The sequence below is a fragment of the Talpa europaea genome (genome assembly GCF_964194135.1).
Source record: "Talpa europaea genome assembly, chromosome: 1".
Classification (NCBI taxonomy): Eukaryota; Metazoa; Chordata; class Mammalia; order Eulipotyphla; family Talpidae; genus Talpa; species Talpa europaea.
In genome coordinates this window covers 53,770,751-53,795,788 of record NC_140073.1, presented here as the reverse complement: position 1 = coordinate 53,795,788, position 25,038 = coordinate 53,770,751, and the positions used below count along the sequence as shown (strand labels likewise).

Here is a 25,038-nt window from a genome sequence, read left to right as displayed (position 1 = left end):
AAAACTATTCTCTCTTGGTTATACATTATGCCAAATTATAAATGGAAAGTTGCTTAAAGGGACACCAGGTGAATCAAATATTTAATGGAATCAGACTACTACAGCTGATGCATCCTTTATCACCACTGTTGGTTTTGTCAATGGGCCTAGATACCGTTCATTGACTATAGCCCCCAAATCCCATTTTCATACTTGCAAAGTGGACCTCAAACTTCTGTGTGCATCAGAATCACTTGGAGGCTTTGAAAGAACACTGATTTCTGGGGACCAACTCGAGAGTTTGATTCAGGTATTCTGAGTTGAGGGCCCAAGAATTTGCATGGATCACAAGTTCCCAGGTAATGCCCACACTTGGAAAACACTGACCTAGCTATTGGGGCTGTCTGATGGTGAAGACCACGGTGATCAATGTGGTTATAGCTAAACTGCAAAGCCTGAGAACATTTAGCTGCTTCCTATTACTCTGTAATTCTTGGCTCTCATCTTAAAGCCTTACTACTAAGGCACCGTAAAAAGCCATGAAAATCCATACCCACATTGGCTGACACGCTTACATACTTTTTTCTCTTCTTACGGTTAGACTAGAAAATCTAAAATAATTCTTAAATGTTAGATCATGGAGAAAATAATCTAAAAATTTAGTGTGAATGGGCATGAGGAAGATGGTGATTAGAAGTGTAAGAAGCGGAGGCTATTTTAAGAGTGTTTATAGGGCCTCCCTGGTGGCGCAAGGGGTTAAGTTGCAGCACTATGAAGCTATGTGCAGCCACTGCAGAAATTGCAGCACGAGTTCAATCCCTGGCCATGGAGCTAGCAGACCTCTCCGGTCTTGCCCACTGCTCCCCTCAGCAGTGTGTTTCAGCAGATCTGCCTGTTCTGCTCCCTACTCTGTCTCTGTCTCCTCTCACCACCTGCACTTCTGGCCTACACCCTGGCTGTTGGCTCTTGTATGCATAAATAAATCAATCTTAAAAAAAAAAGAATTGTTTATAGTCTAGCTGGGCTCATATATCTTGACTGCTTTACAATTTTCAAAGCTCTTTTACTTTATTATCTGACCCACTCATAGAAACGAAATAACTAACCATCAAGAAGCAGGTGGATTCAGAGCTGGTATTTGTGCCTTGTAATTAGTAACCCACCAGTCATCGTGAGTTTGCTCAAGTTTCACACTTGCGTTTAAGACTCCCGCCAAAGGATGAAATCACTCCACTAAAAAGCTAATTCCCCAAAATAAAAATGGGCAGGGCCTCCCCTGGTGGCACAGCAGTTGAACGCTGGGCTGCAAGGCTGCCCGCAGATGCGGCACCAGTTCGTTCCCTGGCTGCCGGCAAGGGTCCCATAAAAAAAAAAAAATTGGGCAAAGGATCTAAATAGACATTTCTCCCAAGACATAAATGGTCACAGGTACATGGAAAGATGATCATCACCACCTGTTATTAGGGAAATGCAAATTAAAGCCACCTGCTAGAATGGCTTTTATCAAAAAGGCAAGAAGTGCGTGCTGGTGAGATATCAAGAAAAGGGAACCTTTGCACACTATTGGAAGGAATGTAAATTGATATTGATGCTGTGGAAAAAGTATGGCGATTCCTCAAAAAATTAAGAATAGAAATACCATATGATTCAGCTATTCCCTTTATCTGAAGAATACAAAAACACTAATTCAAAAAGATACATGCAGCAGTATTTACAACAGCCAATCTATGGAAATAAGCGTTCACTGACAAATGAACAAGTACTGATGTGGAATGCGTACATAATGGAGCACTACTGGGTTACAAAAACCGATGACATTCTACTATTTGTGACAACATGAATGGATCTTGAAGGTATTAAGCTAAGTGAAATGAGTCAGGCTGAGGAAATCAAATACTATATGATTTCACTCATATGTGCCTGCCTGTGACCATGCAGGTGCCGCTCTTTTTTCTTTCTCCTTTTGCTAATAAACTTGTTCTTTTAAAATGTGAGGGAAAAAAGCAAACTACAACAATATAAAGAAAGAAACTACAACTACCCCCTCACCAACCTAAAAACTCTTAGATACAGGGAATAGGCTGGAGGTAGCCAGAGGGGAAGGCGGGAGTGCAGTGAATGCGTAAAAGGTGTCATTGTATGGTGATACGTGAACTAGACTTTTGGTGGTGAGGACAATATATAAATACAATGCTCTCTCTCTCTATATATAATGCTCAATATATAAACATAATGCTCTATACCTGAAACATATTATAAACCAATGTTACCTCAATAAAACAAATAAAAACTAGTACCCAGTCTTAACGGTATAAGAAGATAGGAGCTACTTTTCTCCCTTCACTCCTTTCCAGATGATTTTTATTTTGCAAGAAAATCTTTCACCATTTTATAGGTCAAGAGTCCTCAGCTACAGGAAGCATGGCTATTTTCCATAGCGAACACTATCTAATAGTCTGCTCCAAGGGTACGTACTTCGCCTATTTTTCCTAAAGGCAATAATAACAAGTCCCTGAGAAATAATTTACTGACATTAATGTGAAAATTCCAGAAAAGGGAGAATGAGGCAGGAGATAGAAAAGTAAACAAACAAACAAGAGATACAACTTTTGTTTTGTAGACATATTGGTGAAAAATATTTTAAAAATATCACCCAGGAAAATTTTAGTGAGTACAACATGTGTTTTGTTCACTACATTTACCATAAAATACTATTCCAGGGATGAGGAAAGGGACAAAGTCACACATAGGAAAAATAGACTTTTATGTTCAAGGAACTGACAATCTGTTGGCAAAGACAGACAATGTAATAACCAGTGACATAAAAGTATACACAAAATTTGCAAGCTCCAGACTTTCCTATCTCCACCGCTTACCTGAAAGTCAAATGTATTTGAGTGTTTTCTATAAATGCAAAATGCAAGGCTTAATGGTAAAAAACAAAAATAAAAACACCCTGAATTCTTAGGTTTCCTCTCCAACCTCTTGCCATGTTCTCCAACTTGGCAAATGGCACTGCTGTCCAACCAGTAACTAGGGTCAGATACCTAGAAGTCATCCTTCCTTCTGTTCTTTCCCACATACAGCCATCAGGAAAGGTTTAAGTCTATTTCTGCATCTAGAAACCATCTCTCACCACCCCGTCTACGAACCCCTAAATCCTGCACATTTAGACAATCGTCACCTCCTGCTTCTGCCTCTGTATAAGCCTCCTGCGTGTCTGGGCCCTTCCTACCTACCCAGACTCCTTCAACTTCCCTCTCTAAATATGTTCCAGCAGGACTGGTCTCTTCTGTACACTGCGAACACCAAACCCTTTTCTGCCTCAGGTCTCTGCATAATCTATTCAACCTATTTGGAATGACCTTCCTTTCTTCTGTTGCCTGGATCGTCCTCATCATTTCGGCTTCAATTTCTGGATTGAGGTCCAAGAGGCTTTCCCAGATCAACCCAACTGGAAGAGTACCCCCCATACTAATCTTAAGTCCAGCCTTAAAAGGTTTAAGTTTCATTTGGTAGAGGACTCTGGTTATATCGTTCATCATGACAATCCTGGAACTTGGGCGGAGAAAGCAGCGCTTGAAAACTGTCTGGAGAATGAAGGAACAAGGACTGGACTCTGGGACCCCATCCCGCAAGCGCCTTCCTGACGCAACAGACTTGACAGACCGGGACCGAAGGAACGAGTAAGAACCAGAGGCTGGAGACGGGGTCAGGGCAGGTCTAGGAACGGGGACGGTGCATCCGAGAACTCACAGACACTCGGTGAGGCGGCGCCGAGGGCCAGGGTGTGAGCAGCGGCTGGAGGGCCCGAGCGTTAGAGCCACACACCCCAGGGCCGGCGCCCCGACGGCGGGGCCTGAGGCGAGGGGCCCGGCCGGACCTGCCCGTCTCTGGCTGAGACGCGAGCGCACGGCCGCGTGGCCCCACGGCGCAGAGCCCAGGTAACGGCCAGGAGAGGGGCCCGACAGGTACGGATTTAGGGTACACGCGGGGCGGGGAGAGCCATGAAACTGGATAAAACTCAAGAGACGAGGAATCTAGACGGGTCTGAAGTTCTTGGCTGGAGCCCCCGCCCGCTCGCGCGCCTCCCCGCAGACCCCGGCAGGGCCGGACACCCCGCCCGCAGGCGCCCCTGCCCCGCGGCCCCGCGCCCCTTCCCGGCGCCCCGCATGTTATAGGGCAGCCCCGATACAAAACGGGCTGCACGGAATTAGCTCAGGACATCCTTTCCCCCTAACTCACAGGCGCGGCCGCCCCGGCCCGGGGTGACTCTGCGACTCCCCAAGTGGCCCCTGGAGTCACCCTGGCTCTCCCCAAGTGGCCCCTCCGGAGTTACCCTGACTCTCCCCAAGCGGCCCCCGGAGTTACCCTGAATCTCCCAAGCGGCCCCCCCCCGTCACCCTGGCGCCCCCCAAGCGGCCCCTGGAGTCACCCTGGCGCCCCCCAGCGGCCCCCCTGGAGTCACCCTGACGCGCCCTCCAGCGGCTCACCAGGTCGCCCGCGCCGTCGCGAGGAGCCGGGCTCCCGGGGACGCTCTGCCGGGGCTGGGCGGCCACAACGGCTTCACGGCGGCGTCTGGGCTCCCCGCCCCGCGCTCGGCGGAGACGCCCCCCCGCTCCTTCCGCCGGAAGTGACGCCTGCGCGCGGGGGCCGCCGGGACGCCGCTGAGGCGGGGGGGGGGGGCTGCGGGCGCGCGGGGACCCCCGTTTCCGTCCCGCCGGGGGTGGGGATGGGGCTCGGCGAATGTCCTTCCCCAACAGCCTGTGAAGCAGGTTTTGGGGCGGCGCCAGCCACAGGGCGCAGGAACCCCAGGAGGGGGTGGGCGTGGCGGGGACGCCCCGGGACGCGCGCTTCGCGGGCGCTGAGGGGGCCGTGGCGACCGTGGCGGCCGGAGCCGGGGGCCCCAGGATTGGTCCCGGGGTGGCGCGGCGGGGGAGGGAGGCGGGGCCGGGGCGGGGCGCCCGGCGCCGGGAAGGGCCCGCGGAATCAGGGCTGAGTGGGCTGCGGGGGCGCCCCGTTTTGGGGGAGCTGTACGGGCAGCACAGGCCGGCGCGACCACGGGCAGCGCAGCACGAGGAGTGACGTGTTGGGCTGGAAGTGGGGTGCAGACTCTGACCGAGCAGTCTGCGAAGCGAGCTCCACTTCCCTTTATGTGGGTGACCCTGGTGCAGCGCCCCACTTCCCCGAACCTCAGTTTCCTCATCTGAGAGTGGGAGGAGCGGGCGTCGCGCCCGAGGCTGCCGCGGTGTCGGGTTAGACGAGACGAGCCTGTCCAGGGCCTGCGGTGACACGGAGTGACTGTAGCTGCTGCTGTTATTTTTTAATAAACAGTTTTTAAATTTATGCATCCAGGAACTGGGGTGCAGGCCAGAAGTGTGGGGGTGAGAGGATTCACCAGAGACAGAGCGGGGAACAGAACAGGCAGACTGACGAAATACACTACTGAGGGGGAGCAGCGGAGCGACCGGAGAGGTCTGCCGCGCCATGTGGGTATCTCCCTGGCTGGGGGATCGAACCCGCGCCGCAGGGGCTGCGGACAGCTTCACAGCGCGGCGCTCCACCCGCTGCGCCACCGGGGAGGCCCTGCAACTGTTATTATTATTACCACGATTTTCGAATTCGCGGGGGCAGTGGCATGGCAACTGAGCTGAGGCCGACAGGGCAGGGTTTGGCGGTGACAATAAAGGCGGAGAGAGAGGGTGAGCGGGCGGAAAAGTGGGGGTGACAGAACCCCCAAAAGGTTGGGGTTCGGCGGGCAGCAGGAGGCACTTGGAATGTGACCCCAAGGAAGACGGACTCACCGGGACGACCCGAAAGGGGGATGAGCGCGGCGCGGGGAGGGGCGGATGCCGCGGGCATCGCGAGTGTGGACCGCGGGATACGGTGGGGGGCGGAGGCCGGGCCCCCGGGGCGGAGCCTGCGGTGCTGGGCGAGGCTGCGAGTGTGGACCGCGGGGTACAGTGGGGGGCGGAGGCCGGGCCTCCGGGGCGGAGCCTGCGGTGGTGGGCGGGGCTGCGAGTGTGGACCGCGGGGTACAGTGGGGGGCGGAGGCCGGGCCCCCGGGGCGGAGCCTGCGGTGCTGGGCGGGGCCCCTCGTGCGACCTGCGCGGCCGCGCGCCTCTGCTCCTTCTGTTCCAGCCCAGCGATGGGGCCCTGCGCCCTCCTGCTCCTGGTCTCCCTGACCCCCGGGGCCGCCATCTCCGTGTCGCCGGCCCTGAGGGCCCTCAACAGCCTGCACCTGTCAACTGGCTTCGGTTCCCTCCACGATGGATCCAAGAAGTACTCGATTCACTACTTCCAGCAGAAGGTGAGGGCGGCGGGTGGAACTGGAGGGGAAGGCGGGGGCTTCGCGCCCCACGACCAACCGACGGGGCTCCGGGCGCAAGAGCTCACCCCAAACTTCTGACTCCCTAGGACCTGGACAGTCTCTAGCTTACACTTTTCCAAGGTGGTCCCAAGTCCCGGTCCTGTTTAAATCCCTCTTCCCATTATCAATAGTTTATTATCAGTCCTGGCCCGGCATACACGCCCTTGATCGCCCTCAACAGTCATTTGAGCCCTTTGTGCGTCGGGGGCGGGGGGGGGGGGGCCCTAATCCAAATGCCTTCTACCTCCCCCCAAGTTGGAATTTGTTTAATGCCGACCCTGGGCACTACTCGTGGAACAGTCATCCTTTGCCCGAGAGCATGTCCTAAATATCAGTTTCCAGTGTCTTATTAGAGAATTACTAATATTTTTTCAGACTAAATGCCAGTCTGTTATGCTCAGCGCAAAGCTGATTTTGTAGCCTCTTAAATAACGGCAGTGTATTTGGCATATTTTGTATTAGTTTAGGTGTACAGTGATTTGTTATTTGTATGTATTACCAGGTGACACAGAAAGTCTAGTTAATATCATGTGCAGTTACTTTTTTTTTTGTCATGACGGCTGTTGAGATTTATGTTTCTTTCCCCCACCATGTTCCTTATTGCCTTTCCCTTCCCCCCCACCTACCTCTTCTTACCCCTCTTGTTACTGATTGACGTCCACTAGTTTTTGTTAAAGTACTATACTTTTTAAAATAGTTTGCTGTATATATGTATGTACATATATGCACACACATATACACACGTATATATAATGTCCAATGTTTGTTGTTGTTGTTTGACTTCACTACACAGGATTCTCTTAAACTTCCTTCATTTGCTGAAAAGGACTGCATTTCATCTTTCCTCATGGCTGAATAGTATTCCATTACCACATCTTCATGATCCAGTCATCTGTTGATGGACATTTAGGTCATTTCCAAGCACTCGTTATTGTAAATAATGCTGCTCATAAACATTGTAGTTTTTTGCGTTAATGGTTTCATACTCTTATAAAATATGTATATATAAATAACTGTGTATCTATTGATGGACACAGGTTATTTCCTTATCTTGATTATTATAAATAATACTGCAGTGAAATGGAGATGCATGTTTAGAGTTAGTGTTTTTATTTTCCTTGAGTAAATACCATGGACCAATCCACATGTATTCAAGGTGAAGAGCAAGCACCAAATCCCTGTGCCTGGTGGGAGCAACTGCAAAGCCAATATCACTGGCAGGTTGTGCCTGAGGGAGAGATTAGTAGGAAGGGGACGAGGACAATGAGGAGGGGACAGAGGCTGCTAATACTCTCCACTACCAGAGAAGGAAAGTAAATGGATTAGGGAAGTAGAGTTTGATTGCAGGGCAACTTTGAAGTTTCATGCAGTAAATTTGAGAAGTGGAATTGCTGGATCATGTGATAGTTCTTTTTTAGTTTTGTTGAAGAAGCTTCATACTCTTTCCACAATGGCTGTACCATTTTACATTCCTACCAGCAGTATACAAGGGTTCCTTTACTCCATATTTTCACCAACTCTAGTTACTCTTATCTTTTTGACCATTCTATTGAGTGTGAAGTTATATCTGATTTTTTTGATTTGCAATTCCTTAATAATTAGTGATGATTAGCATCTTTTAATATACATTTTGGCCTTTGGTATGTTTTCTTTGGAAAAGTGTCCATTCACTCTCTCACCATTTTTAAATCATATATTTTTTTTGCTATTGAATTCTATGAATTCTTTATCTATTTTGAATATTAAACCCTATATATATGATTTACAAATTCTTTGTCCCATTCAGTACCTTTCTTTTTCTTTTTTTTTCTTTTTTGACAATTTTCTTTGCTACATAGAGTTTTTTAGCTCTATTTGTTTATTTTTGCTTTTGTTGCCTTTGCTTTTCCGTGTCAGATCCAAAAAGTTATTGCCAAAAAAACTATTGACTGATGTTAACAAGCATATCATCTATGTTTTTGTTTAAAAGTTTTGTGGTTTCATGTCTTACATTTAATCTTTATCCCATTTCCATTTAATTTTTATGTATGTGCAAGATAGGGGCCCCTTTTATTCTTACTATGTAGCTATTTAAATATTCCCAACACCATTTATTTATTTATTTTTAAAGATTTATTTATTTATGCATACAAGAACTGGGGTACAGGCCAGAGATGCAGGGGGGTGAGAGGATTCACCAGAGACAGAGTGGCGAACAGAACAGGCAGATTGACCTAAGTATACTGCTGAGGAAGTATACTGCGAGTATACTGCGAGTATACCATAGTATTCTGTGAGTCAGGAGAGGTCTGCTGCGCCATGTGGCCGGCCAGGGATCGAACTCATGCTGCAGTGGTTGTGGACAGCTTCATAGGTTGCATCTTAACCCCTTGCATCACCAGGGAGGCCCCCAACACCATTTATTTAAAAGACTATCCTTTCCCCATTGTATATTCTTGATTCCTTTGTATTAATTGACCATCTATGCATGGGTTTATTTCTGGGCTCTAGTCTGTTGGACTAAATGCTTATTTTTGTGTCAATACCATACTGTTTTGATTACTGTAACATTGTAATATAGTTTGAAATTTGGGGTGTATAGCCCTTTTATTAAGAATTTTTACCTTCCCTATTCTCCATAAGACTGATCATATATGTAGCCCATGCTTATAAAGCAAGTTGTAGGAGTATGTCAAGATTATGTGGGGATTAACATTGTTACAGTTCTGAAGTTTGAGCTTAGAAGTTTAAGATAGACTTGATGCCTCGTGCTTGGCCACAGCATGAGGCATTTCCAAAGAAACCTGAATGGAAAGGTCAAAATAGAAAAGCAAACGGACAGTGTTTCCAACTTCCTTTACTCAGTTTTATTAAGTGCCTAATAATAGCACTGGGGAAAGTGCATGTACATATGTTCAAAGCTTGGTGAAGAACAAGTACCAAATCCCTGAAGTATATATGTGCCTGGTGGGAGCAACTGCAAAGCCAATATCATTGGCATGATGTGCCTGAGGGAGAGATTAGTAGGAAGGGGACGAGGACAATGAGGAGGAGACAGAGGCTGCTAATACTCTCCACTACCAGAAAAGGAAAGCAAATGGATTAGGGAAGTAGAGTTTGATTGCAGGGCAACTTTGAAGTTTCATGCTTGTTAGTAAGACCACATGGTGTGGCTACATTTAGTTTCTTGAATATGGGTGTAGAATTGGTGAAGACTTCTTTTTAATCAGGAATTCTCTTTTGCCAAATGTGTAAAACAGAGAGGGAGAGACATGGAGGGTGAGGTATGTTGACAAGGAAGTAATTAGGCTGATAGGCCATAGGATTTAAGCCTAGTAAGGAGGGAAGTGAGGATAGGGTAAGGAACAGTGAGAAGGGAGAATATGTGAGATTGAAGGATTAGGAAATCATAGTAGTAGAGGGATGAGCTGGAAAGCTAAGAGGAAGTACAATGCTTGAAACTGAGGGTATGGTGCTATTAACATGCAAACTGAGAGGTACCCTGGGATCCCAAACTTTCACCATCTGCCTTCTACTGCATAAAGACAAAGCATATTCTTAGTGTGTGAGATCTCTAATAGAAAATAACTTTATTAGGGCCTTCCCGGTGGTGCAGCGGGTTGAGCACAGCGCTGTGGCGCTGTCCGCAGCCTCTGCAGCATGGGCTTGATTCCCGGCCCGGCAGGGAGATTCCCACATGGCGTGGTAGACCTCTCCTGTCTTGCCTGCTGCTCCCCTCAGCAGTGTATTTCGTCAGTCTGCCTGTTCTTTTCCCCACTCTGTCTCTGGTGAATCCTCTCACCCTCCCACACCTCTGGCCTGTACTCCAGCTATTGTATAAAAAAAAATAAATCTTTAAAAAAAAGAAAGAAAATAACTTTATTAGAATTTTGTGTATAGAGAGGGAAGAAGAGAAAGGATATAGTTTCCCAATGAAACACCCCAAGTTACCCATCCTGGCCAAATGAGTTTGGCTCAAAGCATGGCTGACGAGGCTGGAAAATGTGCCACAAGTCTAAGTCACTTTTTGGTGGGGAACCATGGGGAACGGGTAGAAGGGCCAGCAAGTCTGGGACAAAAGGAGCAAAATTAAAGAACAAATCAAGGTAACAGCTGAGTAATAGTCCATTGTATAAATACACCACAACTTTTTGACCCATTCAACTCTTTTGGGGTACTTAGGTTGTGTCCATATCTTAGCTATTGTAAATAGTGCTGCGATAAACATAAGAGTGCAGGTTTCTTTTAGAATTAGTGATTTTGTGTCCTTTGGGTAGGTTCCTAGGAGTGGAATTACTAGATCATATGATAGCTCCATTTTTAGTGTTTTGAGGAAGCTCCACATACCTTTCTGTAGTGACTGGAGCAGTTTACATTTCCACCAGCAGTGTGAGAGTTCCTTTATCTCCACATCCTCTCCAGCATTTGTTGTTGCCAGGTTTTTTTTTTTTTTTTGATGTGGGCCATTCTTACAGAGTGAAGTAGTATCTCATTGTGGTTTTGATTTGTATTTCCCTGATAACCAGTGATGTGGAACATTTTTTCATATGCCTGTTGGCCATTTGCCTTTCTTCATTGGAGAAGTGTCTTTTTAGTTCTTTTGCCCATTTTTTTTTAAAAAGATTTATTTTTATTTATTTATACAAGCACTGGGTACAGTCAGAAGCGCGGGAGGGTGAGAGAATTCACCAGAGCCAGAGCGGGGAGCAGAGCAGTCAGAAGGACCGAAGTACACTGCTGAGGGGAGCAGCAGGCGGCAGGAGAGGTCTGCACGCCATGTGGGACCCTCCTCTGGTGCCCGGGGAGCAGCCGGGGATTGAACCCGCGCTGCAGAGGCTGCGGGCAGCTTCGCAACCCAGCGCTCAACCGCTGCACCACCGGGGAGGCCCCATGCCCATTTTTTTTTTCAATGAAATATTACTCAGTGATCAAAAAATACAAACTAATGCCATTTGTAGTACATGGATTGAAGTGGAAGGGATAATGCTAGCCAAAGTTAGTTAGAAGGAAAAAGATAAATACTGTATGTTTTCATATGTGGAATATAGAGAAATCAAACAAAAGGTCAAGAAAAAATCAAAACTAGCAAGCTGAGCATACAGCTGAGGCATGTAGCAGAGGAAGGGGTGGGAGAGGCAGCAAAACAGGTGAGGGAAGAACATAAGGGAATATGGTGATAGTTCACAGGTGATAAGGTGGTGGGAGAACTATGGGGACTATAATGATGTAAGAAAAAAGATTAATAAAAATTTTTTTTAAAAAAAATCAAGGTAACGGCTCCCATTGTCAGCCTCTCCCGTGTCTCTCACCCACATCTCATCCCAGTGTCTTCATGTCCTCCAAGTCCCTGGCGCAAGCCCAAAGCTGAGAAGCAAGCAAGCCTTGCTACTCCATGTGTCTCCTGCAAGTTTTCCTTGTCTCTGCAAGAATCTGTCCTGCAAGGTTCTGCATCTTCACGTGGCTGCTCAGTTCCATCCCTCATTAGGTGGGGCAGGGAACACAAAACCTCTCCTTTTGTTTTTGAACGTTATTTTCTTTCTTTTCTTTCTTTCTTTTTTTTTTTTTTAAGATTTAGTTATTTATACAAGCACTGGGTACAGTCAGAAGCGCGGGAGGGTGAGAGAATTCACCAGAGCCAGAGCAGAGAACAGAACAGGCAGACTGACGAAATAACTGCTGAGTGGAGCAGCAGGCGCAACAGGAGAGGTCTGCTGTACCATGTAGGACCCTCGCCAGTGGCCGGGGATTGAACCGGCGCTGTAGAGGCTGCGGGCAGCTTCACAGCCCAGCGCTCAACTGCTGCGCCACCAGGGGAGGCCCTTGAACATTACTTTCTAACAGTGGAAATGACAACGATCCGGGGGTTTGACAAGGTATGTGGAGGTCAAAGTAATTAGAGAAGATGAGAAAAAGGGATTAAGGGGCCAGGATATTAAAATCACCAAGAAATATGAAAAGATTTTTGTTGGAGTGCCAGTGAACAAAGAGCTAAAATCTCCAAGGAATGAGGAAAATGAATCAGGAGTCAGTAGAGATTGTATCACGAGGGAGAGTGGAATGTTACAGGTTGATAACATAGTACTTAAAGATAGTGATTTGGGGAAAAGTGAGGGAAAACTAGGAACAGGAGAATAACTATTCCAGCTGCAAGGCCCAGTGGTGGGAAAGGTTTGAGAGAGAAATTAACTACTACTTGGGAGGATCAAAGATTTTTGTACCTGGGGAGGGCCTGTGCGAGGGGGCAGGGAGAAGGAAACCTGAATACTGGTCTCATGTTTAAACACAGTTTTAAGAATTAATAGTACTAGTCTTCTGTTAAATAATTTCAAAGGATATTAAGATGAAAATTTAAGCTAATTTGTTTAATTACTTTTATGAGAAGTCTGGCTGTTTGAACCATGATTATATAATTTATTCTGCCATATAAGAGGAAATAAGTAGTCCCTTGTGAATTGGATTTATAACTTTCAGCCTATAAAATGACAAGTGATGCCACAGATTATTTTAATATTCTTAATAAATAAGGTGTCCAAAGCAATCATGTTATATTTATATAATATATACCTTTCCTCAGAGTACCATAATTAATACAATGATGAATGTGTACTAAAGTTTTATAAGACTGTCATCACTGGTGACTGGTGAATAGAAAGTCAAAAGCAACCATATCACATACCAAACCACGTCATAACAGTGAGAGGCACTCACTGTTACTAAATCTCTGTCTTGTTGCTTTTGCTGATGCAAAATATTTTAGTACTACATTAAGCCCTCACTTCCTGCAGGCTCTTGGTCACTGCACACATGTATTATCCAACTTTATCAATCCAAGACCTCTCTGGAATAGATAATTTTTCATTTTCCATGCAGGAAAAGAAGCCCAAAGATTTGAAGTAACTTGTTCAAGTTCAAATGGCTCTAATAGAAGATAGTACTCACATTCAACCTCAGCTATGTCTTCACATTCCCTTCTCTTTCCACTCTATAACAGAACATTTATGATTTTCAGGAAGAAAAAAAAATACAAAAGTTTTGGAAGATGCCCTTGGTATTGGTTAAATTTTATTAGTGCAGAAGCGTTTGTCTCTCTGTGTGTGTGCGTGTGTGTGTGTGTGTGTGTGCGCGCGCGCGCTTAAGCCTTGCCACACATTGGCATTTTTTATGTTTTCCTGATGGTGTATGACAAAGCATGTTTGGCTAGCATCATTGTGATTTAATGACCTACTTTAAGTAATTACATCCCAAACAATGGGTCTAATTTAGCAGATAGGAAAGTGAGGAAGTACTTGTTATCATTTGTCAGTGAATTTTTATTTTTATGCAGTTTGAACCATAGGTCACGCTGCAGACACTGTCCTTTAAAACTGTCGGAAGCCCCATCACTTCCTGAACTGATAGCCTCTTCCTTTGAGGAGTAGCTCCTACAATAATTTCAGAGTAGTGGTAATGACTTCCTTCTCCTTGGCATTGGATGCTTCCTTCCCCTTGAACAATTGGTTTTAAGTGACATGACTGGTACAGCCAGTGCAGACCAAAGTGAGCCTTTTGTTTGCCTTTTTATTTAGTCTAATTTCTAGAAAATGTCCACACTTTAAAATAGTAGGGGGTTAATATTAACTGAACTTTTTGTGATCTCAAGAGCAGTGACCGTGGCTCTCATTTCTCTGTGGGTGTAGGAGCCACAGCACCAAACTCTTCACATGCGAAGCTGAGCTGATGGAATGACATGTCCTAACATTGAAAACGTGACACACAAATACTTGACTTAAGGCAAGGTGTAGAAAAGACTTTACATACCTCTGGTGCTTTGGTCTCTCTCTAAGAATGTGAGCATAACATGGTGCACTGGGTGTTGACTGAGGAGCTACAGTGTTAATTTCCTCAAAGTATGGATCATGGTATTGAAGGATTTCCAGAAGAGGGTTTCAAGGTCAAATTCTCTAACAATGCCAAACCCTTTTATTAATTTGAATTTGTAGTCATGTATCTGTAGTGTCTGTTTTCCAGGTGATTTCTTTCTTCACTACACACACCAGCCAAGTATATACATACATTTACTTTTTCCTTTTGACCTTCCTGCAGAGATTCAGCTTTTTAAATATGTACTTCTTTGATCTTCAAGGTGACTGGCCTGTTTAATGCGCGCTGCTTGTACCCTTCTCTTAACAAAGATCTCCCTCCAGGAAGGTCTTCTTTGTTAATTAGAAACATAATGCGGTCTTCTGTTCTTTTGTTTCTTTTTTTTTTTTTTTAAATCATACTCTACTTCATTCATTGTCCTCCCCCCTCATTGCTTACACACATCTAACAAGTGCAGGCAACTTTAGTTGACTTGTAAGCTTTCATTTGCTTCATTTTCTTTTCTTTTAAAGATTTATTTATTTATGCACAGGTGACCTGGATTGTAGGCCTGAGGTGCAGGGTAGGAGGGCGCAGGGTGAGAGGATTCACCAGAGACAGAGTGGGGAGCAGAACAGGCAGATAAATACACTGTTGAGGGGAGCAACAGGCAAGACAAGAGAGATCTGCTGAACCATATGTGGGCTAGCTCTCTGGCTGGGGATTGAACTCAGGCCACAGCAGTGATAGTGTTATAGCGCTGAGACTAAGCCACAAGGGAGGCCTCTCACGTGCTTCATTTTAAACTTCCAAACTGACTGGCCCCATGTATCCCAGGATATCTTTACCACCCCACCCCAACCCCAGGTAGGCTTAGGTGATGCACATGAATTTTCGGATCAATCTTTAAAATTACTAGAGAAGTAAATCTGCTAGGAAAAAACTCTTAAGATTTATGGTATAATGTTACTTACTATTGTTACTCTATGCCAGGCATTACACATTGTTTTGTACACATTATGCTGGGATGCGACTTGTATAGTGCTGGTTTCTCTCTGATTGGATTGGTTTATCTTCTTTCTCTGCCTGACAAACTCCTGTTCATTCTTCACTGCTCAGGTCTTGCATTGTCTTCTCTGTGCAACTTTAAAGGATAGCTTTGCTTCTGCTCCATAGCCCAGGTAATTGCCTGCTGGTCCCTTTGAGCCTCCCGTTATACTGTATAGCTGCTTCTGTACTACTATTTTGACTGCAATGATTTCTTTATGTGTTGTGTCTTTGTTAAATTGTGAGCAACCTGGGCTATAGCTGGGGTTCTATCCATTAGTATATCCTCAGGGTGTGCCCGCAACAGCTGTATGAATGAGTTCCACTGGACCAGGCTGAAGTAATTACTCCCTTTTCTAAATACTGTGAACATTTGCTTTTATTATATTTTGTTTAGTATTACCAATCTAGCATGGACACTACCCAGTCAAAACAGAAGCTGGTCATAGAGCAGAGGCCTCTTCCAGTGCTGTGGGCTAGTCTTTTATAGGTAGAGGGGCAAAAGGGTAGGTGGGCATAGAAGGGAGAAGGCATCACACATTGCCAACTGGTATGGAAGTATTTCAGTATTTTAAGAATCAGCGGAGTATCCATCTTGTTTCTTCTAGGTAGTGTGTGCCTAAAGAATAGGATTTTGGGCCTCCCTGGTGGCACAGTGGGTTGAGTGCTGCACTGTGAAGCTGTCCGCAGCCTCTGCAGTGCTGGTTCGATTCCCGGCCAGCCAGGGAGAGTCCCACATGGTGCGGCAGACCTCTCCTGTCTCGCCTGCTGCTCTCCTCAGCACTGTCTTTGGTCCATCTTCCTGTTCTGCTCCCTGCTCTCTCTGGTGAATTCTCTCACCCTTCTATGCCTCTGACTGTGCCCCAGCTCTTGTATAAATAAATAAATCTTTAAAAAAAAAAAGAATAGGATTTTGCTTATACCACTTAGAATCTCTCCTGTAGACACCTCAGTGCTACTCAGAGTTATAGGTGTTCAGAGCAAGTTGAACTTTGATAAATACTGTATTACTACATTATACTCCCTTCTTAAATTCCTTTCTTTTTCTTTTTCTTTTTTTTTTTTTTTTTTTTTTTATGTAGCTGTTAAAGGTTCTACTCTCCTGGATAGAAAACCTTGCAAGCATATGATTCTCTCGCCTTCATGCCAAAATCCTATCAATCACTGAGACATTTCATGAGTTCTTGCTAGTTTCTGTTCCTTCATTTACATTCCCAGGGTCACTCCCTTGTACAGGCCCTATAGTTTCATGCTTCACTGTTGCAATAGCCTCTTCAGTCCCTCTGTTCTGTCTCAGTCCAGACCATCCAGCACCATGGTTCCTTTCTCCTTTTTTCTTTTCTGATCCAGGCCTTATTGAATCCTGCTTAAACTCAGCTCCCTAGAGCAACCTGACCTGGCCTAGAATGGACTATCCTTCCCCAGGTCTCTCTAGTACTTATTATCTGTAGTATTCATTTGGCTGTTGACTGGGCTGTGTACTTTGTGAAATGGCTCTTGTCACCTGACCTGTTAATTATATCTTTAGAATGTGATTTATCAGGTAGTTATACCTGAAGTGGAAGCATAATGGACATTTAGATTTTTTAAATTATTTGGTAGACATCATTTCAAATTCTGTAGCTAGGTTGTTGAATAGCATGAAATTTTGTTACAGAGAAATGCTGACTATGACCCACTAAATTGAGTTCTTAACCCACTAATGGATCACACCCTCCATTTTATAAAGCTCTAATCTAGGCTATACCAGCCTTAAGAAGATGAATGTTTTTCCAATAATGGAGAGGTAAGACCTGGAAGCAAAAATCTTTACTAAAGGATAAGTGGAAAAAAAAACAAAAACAAAACAAAACTTGCCATTTGCAACATGAATGGAACTGGAGGGGATTATGCTGAGCAAAATAAGTCAGAAGGGGAATGACAAATATCAGATGATATCACTTATATGTGGAATATAGAGAAACAAAGGGTCGGGTAAAGTCAAATAAAAAAAAATCAAAGAAATTTGATTGTGTAATTGAGGCTACTAGGGGGAAGGGGAGAAAAGAAAGCAAAGATTGTGGTGGAGCACTGGGGGGGGGGGTTTGGTGGTGGGTGTGGTAATTACAACTGAAGGGGATGATCCTGTACTTCTTAATTGTATATAATATTGTAAACCAATGTTATGTCAATTAAAAAACTGAAGTGTTGCAAGAGAAATGTGCAGCATAAGAGTTGAGAGAAGGAAATGCACAGTAAAAACTGCTCCCAGTTTTGGAAGATTTTTTTTTTAAAGATTTATTTATTTATTTGTACAAGCATTGGGTACAGTCAGACGTTCAGGAGGGTGAGAGAATTCACCAGAGCCAGAGTGGGAAACAGAACAGGCAGTCCGGAACAGCTCCCCTCCTGCTGAGGGGCGCAGTGGGGCAGCAGGAGAGGTCTGCGCGCCACGTGGGAACCTCACCGGCGTCCGGCGTCTGGGGATTGAACCGGCACTGCAGAGGCTGCGCGCAGCTTTGCAACCCAGCGCTCAACCAGTTATAGGAAGATGATTCTCTTTGAGTCAGAAAGGGCTTGAATATCCCTTAGTAGTCTTAGAGATTTTCCCTTGATAATTAAATCATTCCTGTCATAGGTTTGTTTGTTTATCTTTGACAAAGACAGGTAGAAATAATACATATTCACTTACTCTTTACTTATTCACCATCTTGTTTTCCTTCTCAGTGTTTATGTGCTTGCTTAAAAGCAGGGCTGGTAATTGAGATTTCTTGACTTGGATTGTATTTCTAAACATTAAAGAGCAAAGCAGAATAATGTGGGGAGAAGATTTATTTCTGTTTAATTCTCATCCATTTGGGGGATGCACAAAAAAAAAAGGCTATTTTAAAATTAGGGGGTTTGCCAAGGTACTAGCCTATGGGCTGAAAACACCATCACTTGCAAATAATTATAATTACTTTCTCATTGTAGGCTTCATGGATAGTAATTTTAGAGGGAGGGAATGTCCTATCATAAGTAGTGTTGGAAGACTGTAATTATGAGTTATTTCCTTCAAAATGTGCACTTTGTTTTCTTTTTCTTGGTTGTATTCTTTGTTGCAGCTCCCTCCCCTTATTGAAGATCCTTTATATAAAGGCTACTTTATATCATTTTTATTGCTCCAATGAGTATAGAACTGAACCCAGGGAAGTATATCACCAAACTGCTTTTAGGTTCAGTAAAGCCACTTGCCCAACCTTGTGAAAATACACATATGGTTGTATTGTACTTGTGTGTGTGTATTTTTAATACCACAAGATAAAATTATTGGTGGCTATTAATCATCAGGAAGTATTTGCTATAACTCAGTAAGGAAGATATTAGCAACCCCTTTTATAGATGAGGCCTCTGAGGTTCAGAGATATGAAATAATTTGGTGTGATCCCCTGAGCTGGAAAGTGGACACAGCCCTCATTTCACTTCAGGACTGTCAGGTGACAAAATGGTTCTTCCACCTGGGGAAGGAGCACACTCTTTTTGGAGGGTATAGTGCTTGAGTGATCACTTGGATCAATGCAGGATAAAGTAGTTTTCTATGGTGACATGAAGGAGGATGATATTCCAGGCAGGTGAAAATTCAAGTGCAGCAGCCTGGAGACTTGAGAAAATGTATTATATCCAGAGGATCTCTGAATTGTGAAGTAGGAGAGGGCCAAGTGGTGAAAGATGAGGTTGGAAAAGAAGTGGACAGGGTTCCAGCATAGGCATTATCAGCTCCTCGTAGCTTGCCTTCAGTGTTGCATCCCAAACCAGCAGTTTGTTGAGTTACAGCTCCTCTGTGCTGCCATAATGAACATCTTGTGCCTTACTTGATTTCACAACGTGTATCCCTTGTGTAGACGTAATATCTGTGCTTGCTTGTCTCCACTTGGAACTCTTTGAAAACAAAGACTTTATGTTTGTATTCAGTGTAGCCAGATACCTGCAGTAGGTATTTAGGAAGTGGTGGGAAGATGAAAAGGCCTTGTCTTTGCTGGAAGACTCAGTGTTAGCCATAGTCATCTTTGCTTATCACTCCTGTACATTTCAAGATTGAGTTGGATTTTTAACTTGGTCATTTTAGGGTCTGTTCATGTTTGATAATGGGGTTTTGCTGGCAACCCACGGGCCACTGTCAGTGTTAATTGGTGTAGCCCAAGTCCACTCTGGGTCAGCTGGTTTTCTGGTGTCATACCACATTTTTCACTTCTACTCAATTCAGCATGGTAATCATTGATATCCTATGCCCATTATGTATTGTTCTGTGGGAGTTCAGACATGAATAGAAAGGGGACGGTGGCATGGCATAGTAGGGAAAACAGAGCCTCTTCATGTCATGGGGTTTCTGTGAAGAACAATGAGAAAAAGTCATTCATCCACTACGGTTTTTATAGGGCAGATGGGAATAATACACCTGATTTGATAAATAGATCTAACATTTTATATAGGGTTATTTTAGTCTTGGAGTTAGTAATAGTATAGCAGGTATACAATGCGTGTATATATAAATCACTACAGTGCAGGCTACTTTTGAAAAGAATTAAAATTAACATGGAAACACTAAGAAGGCAGAAAGGCCAAGTAAGTGGCATTGAATAGAATCTCCCATTTTTGCATCATTCGCATACTTACTTAGAAGACTGTGGAGATGAAAGACTTAATTTACTATTGCCAAGACCCCTGCTTGGAGCGTTCTGTGAAAATTAGGTCTACCACTGTTATTCTCTGTCAGATTCAAACCTACACAGTTACAGTTTCTAAGTATTTGTGTATTTGCTTTTTGTCTGTTTCTTTCAATATGCTATATACAGTACGAGGGCTTGTTCACTCTTATATCTCTGGCACTTATCCCATAGTAGGCATTTAAGAACTACAGTTAAATGAATGAGTGAATGGTTTTAGCCACTGACTGTAATTTCTCTGTATATCCTGTTAGCTCTGGGCGATGCTATGCCAGATGTGACGTAGTGGCAGAAGCACCTGAAAGTAATCAAAGAAGCTCCTTGGTCCTGTTTGAACTTACCCTCATTGTTTTGAGCTTTTTGGTTTCAGCTGAGGATATCCTTTTCCCTTCCCTTATCTTTTTTCAGTGTCCTTATCATTCAGACCAGATAAGTGCTGAAAACAATGAGGAGTCTATAAAGTGTATTTTTATGTTGATGATAAAAAGTCTCTAGAGGCCATATTATAGTGAAAATAGGGACTGAAATTCTATGTCAAAGTGCTCCAGGGGGAAAAGGCTTAGGCAGCTGTTTTCTTTGTTGCTTCCTTTTGTGGCTGCTTTTTATTGGAGGATTTTGTAAAGTTTAATTTTTCACAAAGCTTTTAAAGTCATGTATTAGTCAATGTAATAAAAATAATTTGTTGTGTAGACACCACCACACTGGTGTTTACACCAGTGTGAATGGGAGTCGCGGAGTTGGCTGCACGATGCAGGATGCTGCTGAACAAGCAAGATCCTGGCCTTTTTATTGATAGAATAATCATATGACATCAGTTACATGGGGTAGGAGGACAAGGAGAAAAATATGGATGAAACTAAAGAATGTGTTTTTATCATCTATGGCTTCAGGAGGACATGAGTCTGCTGACCAGATAATTCTTTTTTTTTTTTTAATAATAAATTTTATTTTTATATTCCCCATACAATTGCAACTCCCCCATTCTGATCCCAATCCCTCCCCTCCCGCCCCCCACCCCCCAAAAATGTCTCTGTTTCATAGTTTTTTGTTGATTCTGATTTTCACTTTCTTATAGTTATTCATTTTCCTGGTCCCTTATTTAAGTTTTCTAGACTCCTGCTATGAGTGAGACCATCCGGTATTTTTCTTTTTCTTTCTGGCTTATTTCGCTGAGCATGATCCCTTCCAGCGCCATCCATGTTGCTGCAAATTGCATGTGTTTATCTTTTTTGAATGCTGAGTAATATTCCATGGTATATATGTACCACATCTTCTTGATCCAGTCATCTATTTTTGGGCATTTGGGTTGTTTCCAAAGCTTAGCTATTGTAAACAGTGCTGCTATAAACATAGGGGTGCAGGTGTTCTTTGGAATTGATGTTTCTGTGTCCTTTGGGTAAATCCCTAGGAGTGGAATTGCTGGATCATATGGAAGCTCTATGTTTAGTAGGTCCAGAAATCTCCACACAGCTCTCCATAGTGGTTGGACCAGTTTGCACTCCCACCAGCAGTGCAGAAGAGTTCCTTTTTCTCCACACCCTCGCCAACATTTGTTGTTGCTAGTTTTTTTAATATGTGCCATTCTCACTGGTGTAAGATGGTATCTCATGGTAGTTTTGATTTGCATTTCCCTGATTACAAGTGATGTTGAACATTTTTTCATATGCCTGTTGGCCATTTGCATTTCTTCTTCAGAGAAGTTTCTTTTTAGCTCTTCTGCCCATTTTTTGACTGGATTATTTTCTTTGTTGTTGTTGAGTCTCATCAGCTCTTTGCAGATTTTTGTGATCAGTCCTTTATTATTAGTGTTTTGTGCAAAAATGTTCTCCCAGTTGGTGGGGTTTCTCTTTGTTTTTGTTATTGTCTCTTTTGCTGTGCAGAAGCTCTTTAATTTGATGTAGTCCCAGCTGTTTATCTTTGCCTTCACTATCACTGCTTTGGGTGATGTGTCTGTAAAGATGTCTTTGATGTGCAAATCATGTAGTGTTTCGCCTATATTTCCTTCTATATATTTTATGGTTTCAGGTCTCATGTCTAGTTCTTTAATCCATTTTGAGTTGATTTTTTCATTCTTTTGCATGTAGCGACCCAGTTTTCCCAGCACCATTTATTGAACAAACTTTCTTTGCTCCAATGCATAGTCTTTGCTCCTTTGTCAAAGATTAGTTGACCATAAATCTGTGGGTTTATTTCTGGATTTTCTATTCGATTCCATTGGTCTATATGTCTGTTCTTGTTCCAATACCATGCAGTTTTGATGATTATGGCTTTGTAGTATAGTTTGAAGTCTGGGAGTGTGATGCCTCCATTCCCTTCTTTTTTTTTCAGTAGAGCTTTGGCTATTCGGGGTTTTTGGTGATTCCATATGAATTTCATCAATAATTGTTCTATTTATTTGAAGAATGACATTGAAATTTTGATTGGAATAGCATTGAATCTGTATATTGCTTTTGGTAGGATGGCCATTTTAATAATGTTTATTCTTCCAATCCATGAGCAGGGGATGTCTTTCCATTTCTTTGTGTCTTCTTCTATTTCTTTTAACAGTGTTTTATAGTTTTCTTTGTATAGGTCCTTTACCTCTTTTGTTAGATTTATTCCCAAATATTTGATTTTTTTTGTTTCAATAATAAAAGGGATGGTTTTTTGATTTCTTCTTCTTCAGATTTATTGTTTGTGTATAGGAAGGCTACTGACTTTTGCGTGTTGATTTTGTATCCTGCCACTTTACTGAACTGATTGATTAGTTGAATTAGTTTTTCTGTGGAGTTTTTGGGGTTCTCTACGTATATTATCATATCATCTGCAAATAGTGATAGTTTGACTTCTTCTTTTCCTATTTGGATTCCTTGTATGTCTTTCTCTTGTCTTATTGCTCTGGCTAGGACTTCCAGTATTATATTGAAAAGCAGTGGTGAGAGTGGACATCCTTGTCTTGTTCCAGATCTTAATGGAATTGCTTTCAGCTTTTCACCATTGAGAATGATACTGGCTGTTGGCTTGTCATAGATGGCCTTTATGATGTTGAGGTATGTTCCTTGTATCCCAAGAATTTCAAGGGCTTTTATCATGAATGGGTGTTGCACTTTGTCGAAAGCTTTCTCAGCATCTATTGATATTATCATATGGTTTTTATATTTCTTTTTGTTGATGTGTTGGATAACGTTGATTGATTTTCGGATGTTAAACCATCCTTGTGTCCCTGGAATGAATCTTACTTGGTCGTGGTGAATTATCTTATGGATACATTGTTGGATTCTGATAGCTAAAATTTTATTGAGGATTTTTGCATCAGTGTTCATTAGGGAAATTGGCCTGTAGTTTTCCTTTTTTGTGTTGTACTTGTTCGGTTTTGGTATTAGTGTAATGTTGGCTTCATAGAACGTGTTTGGTATTGTCCCTTCCTTCTCAAATTTTTGGAAGAGTTTGTGAAGGATAGGCACTAATTCACCTCTGAATCTTTGGTAGAATTCATTTGTAAATCCATCAGGTCCTGGGCTTTTGTTTTTGGGGAGGTTTTTGATTACCATTTCAATTTCGCTGCTTGTAATTTGACCAGATAATTCTTACCTGCTTGACCCTGAAGGCATTCCACTGATCAGCTTCTGGGGTCCCTTGTCATACATTAGTCAGTTCCCCCCAGGCATTCCCAGTTATACCTGTGATGCATGGTCAACAGGTCAAGAGCCTTCCCCCGGTCCTCCCCCCATGCATGATCAACAGCCCCTGGCATTCCTGGTCATACCATACAGATGCATAGCCTTCCCAAGATGATTGAGCTTTCTGTTTTTGATTGATTTGAAAGATACCTTGTAAGGTTTGACTATGACTGATTGACCTGACCAGGCAGTTCTGATCTTGTCTAGGAATGCAGACCTGCAGGGAACAAAGAATGGTGGTTGTACAGGCCGCTTAAGTCTAGCAGACCCACAATAATTCATTTCCCAACACTTTCTAAAAAGAGAATGCTGCTCGTTTTCTGTTATAGTGGTTCTCACAGTATGATTTATAGATGATCCTGTCTGAGTAATAAGGAGATGCATTTTAACGTTATATTGTATTTCCTTGTTTATATGTATTATTTTAAAAAATAGCTTAGTAATTTCACAGAGGTAACCAGGAAAAGATTATATATAGTCCTTGATGTCTTGTCTGCTGGAGGGAAACAGATACTATAAATTTTTAGAATTGATTCTCACTTTGTACAATTTCATTAAGTAGATTTTGGAGGAAAGGGTTAATAATAGAATATGGGCCTCCCTGGTGGCACAGGGGTTAAAGACAGCATATTGCCAGCCACTGTGGCATGAGTTCGAGTTTGGATCCCCAGCCTCTGGGGAGCTACCCCACGTGCCTCAGCAGACCTCTCCATCCTCACCTGCTGCTCCCCTCAGCAGTGCATCTCAGTAGATCTGCCTGTTCTGCTCCCCACTCTCTCTGTTGAATCCTCTCACCCTGTGCACCTCTGGCCTATACCTTAGCTCTTGTATGCATAAAATAATAAATCTTTAAAAAAAATAGAATCGAGCCTCCCCTCATGGTGCAGTGGTTGAGCGCTGGGCTGCAAAGCTGCCCACAGCCTCTACAGCGCCGGTTCCATCCCTGGCCGCTGGGCGAGGGTCCCACATGGTGTGCAGACCTCTCCGCTGCCTGCTTGCTCCCCTCAGCAGTGTATTTCATCAGTCTGCCTGTCTTGTTCCCTGCTCTGGCTCCGGTGAATTCTCTCACTCTCCCGTGCTTCTGACTGTACCCAGTGCTTGTATAAATAAATAAATAAATAAATCTTAAAAAAAAAATAAAAAAATAGAACCTAAGTTCCATTAAATGCGAAGGGAGCCTCATGACCTTGGAATTTTCTCACCAGTTTTGTGGGACTCTGACTCTGTAGAGCGCTCACAGTTAGGGTCTGAGCAAAGTCAGTCATTAAAGGGCAGCAGTGGTGGATAGAGGTGTTCAAGACTTCTGTTGATTGCTATTAAGTTATACTGCTGATGTCATACATGATGCTTTTTAATTGTGATCTTTTCTGGGTGTATTATGATTTTGGAATGTGAAATATATATCTATATATAGATATATATATAGTGATTGGAGAGACACGGATTGAAACCTGGATCTTTTAGTAGAGTTCTGTTTACTTGT

The 25,038-nt window shown here is 43.5% G+C and overlaps 1 protein-coding gene across 1 annotated transcript in view; it reads left to right on the top strand.

Annotated features, from left to right (window-relative positions):
* Positions 1 to 6,127: 6,127 nt before the first annotated feature.
* PRCP (prolylcarboxypeptidase) overlaps positions 6,128 to 25,038 on the top strand; it is a gene marked incomplete at both ends in the record, with an annotated part of 79,834 nt that continues 60,923 nt past the window's right edge. Inside the window, one exon of the mRNA XM_084237027.1 lies at positions 6,128 to 6,289. Coding sequence (XP_084093153.1) covers positions 6,128 to 6,289 — 162 coding nt within the window. The remainder of the gene's footprint in view (positions 6,290 to 25,038) is intronic.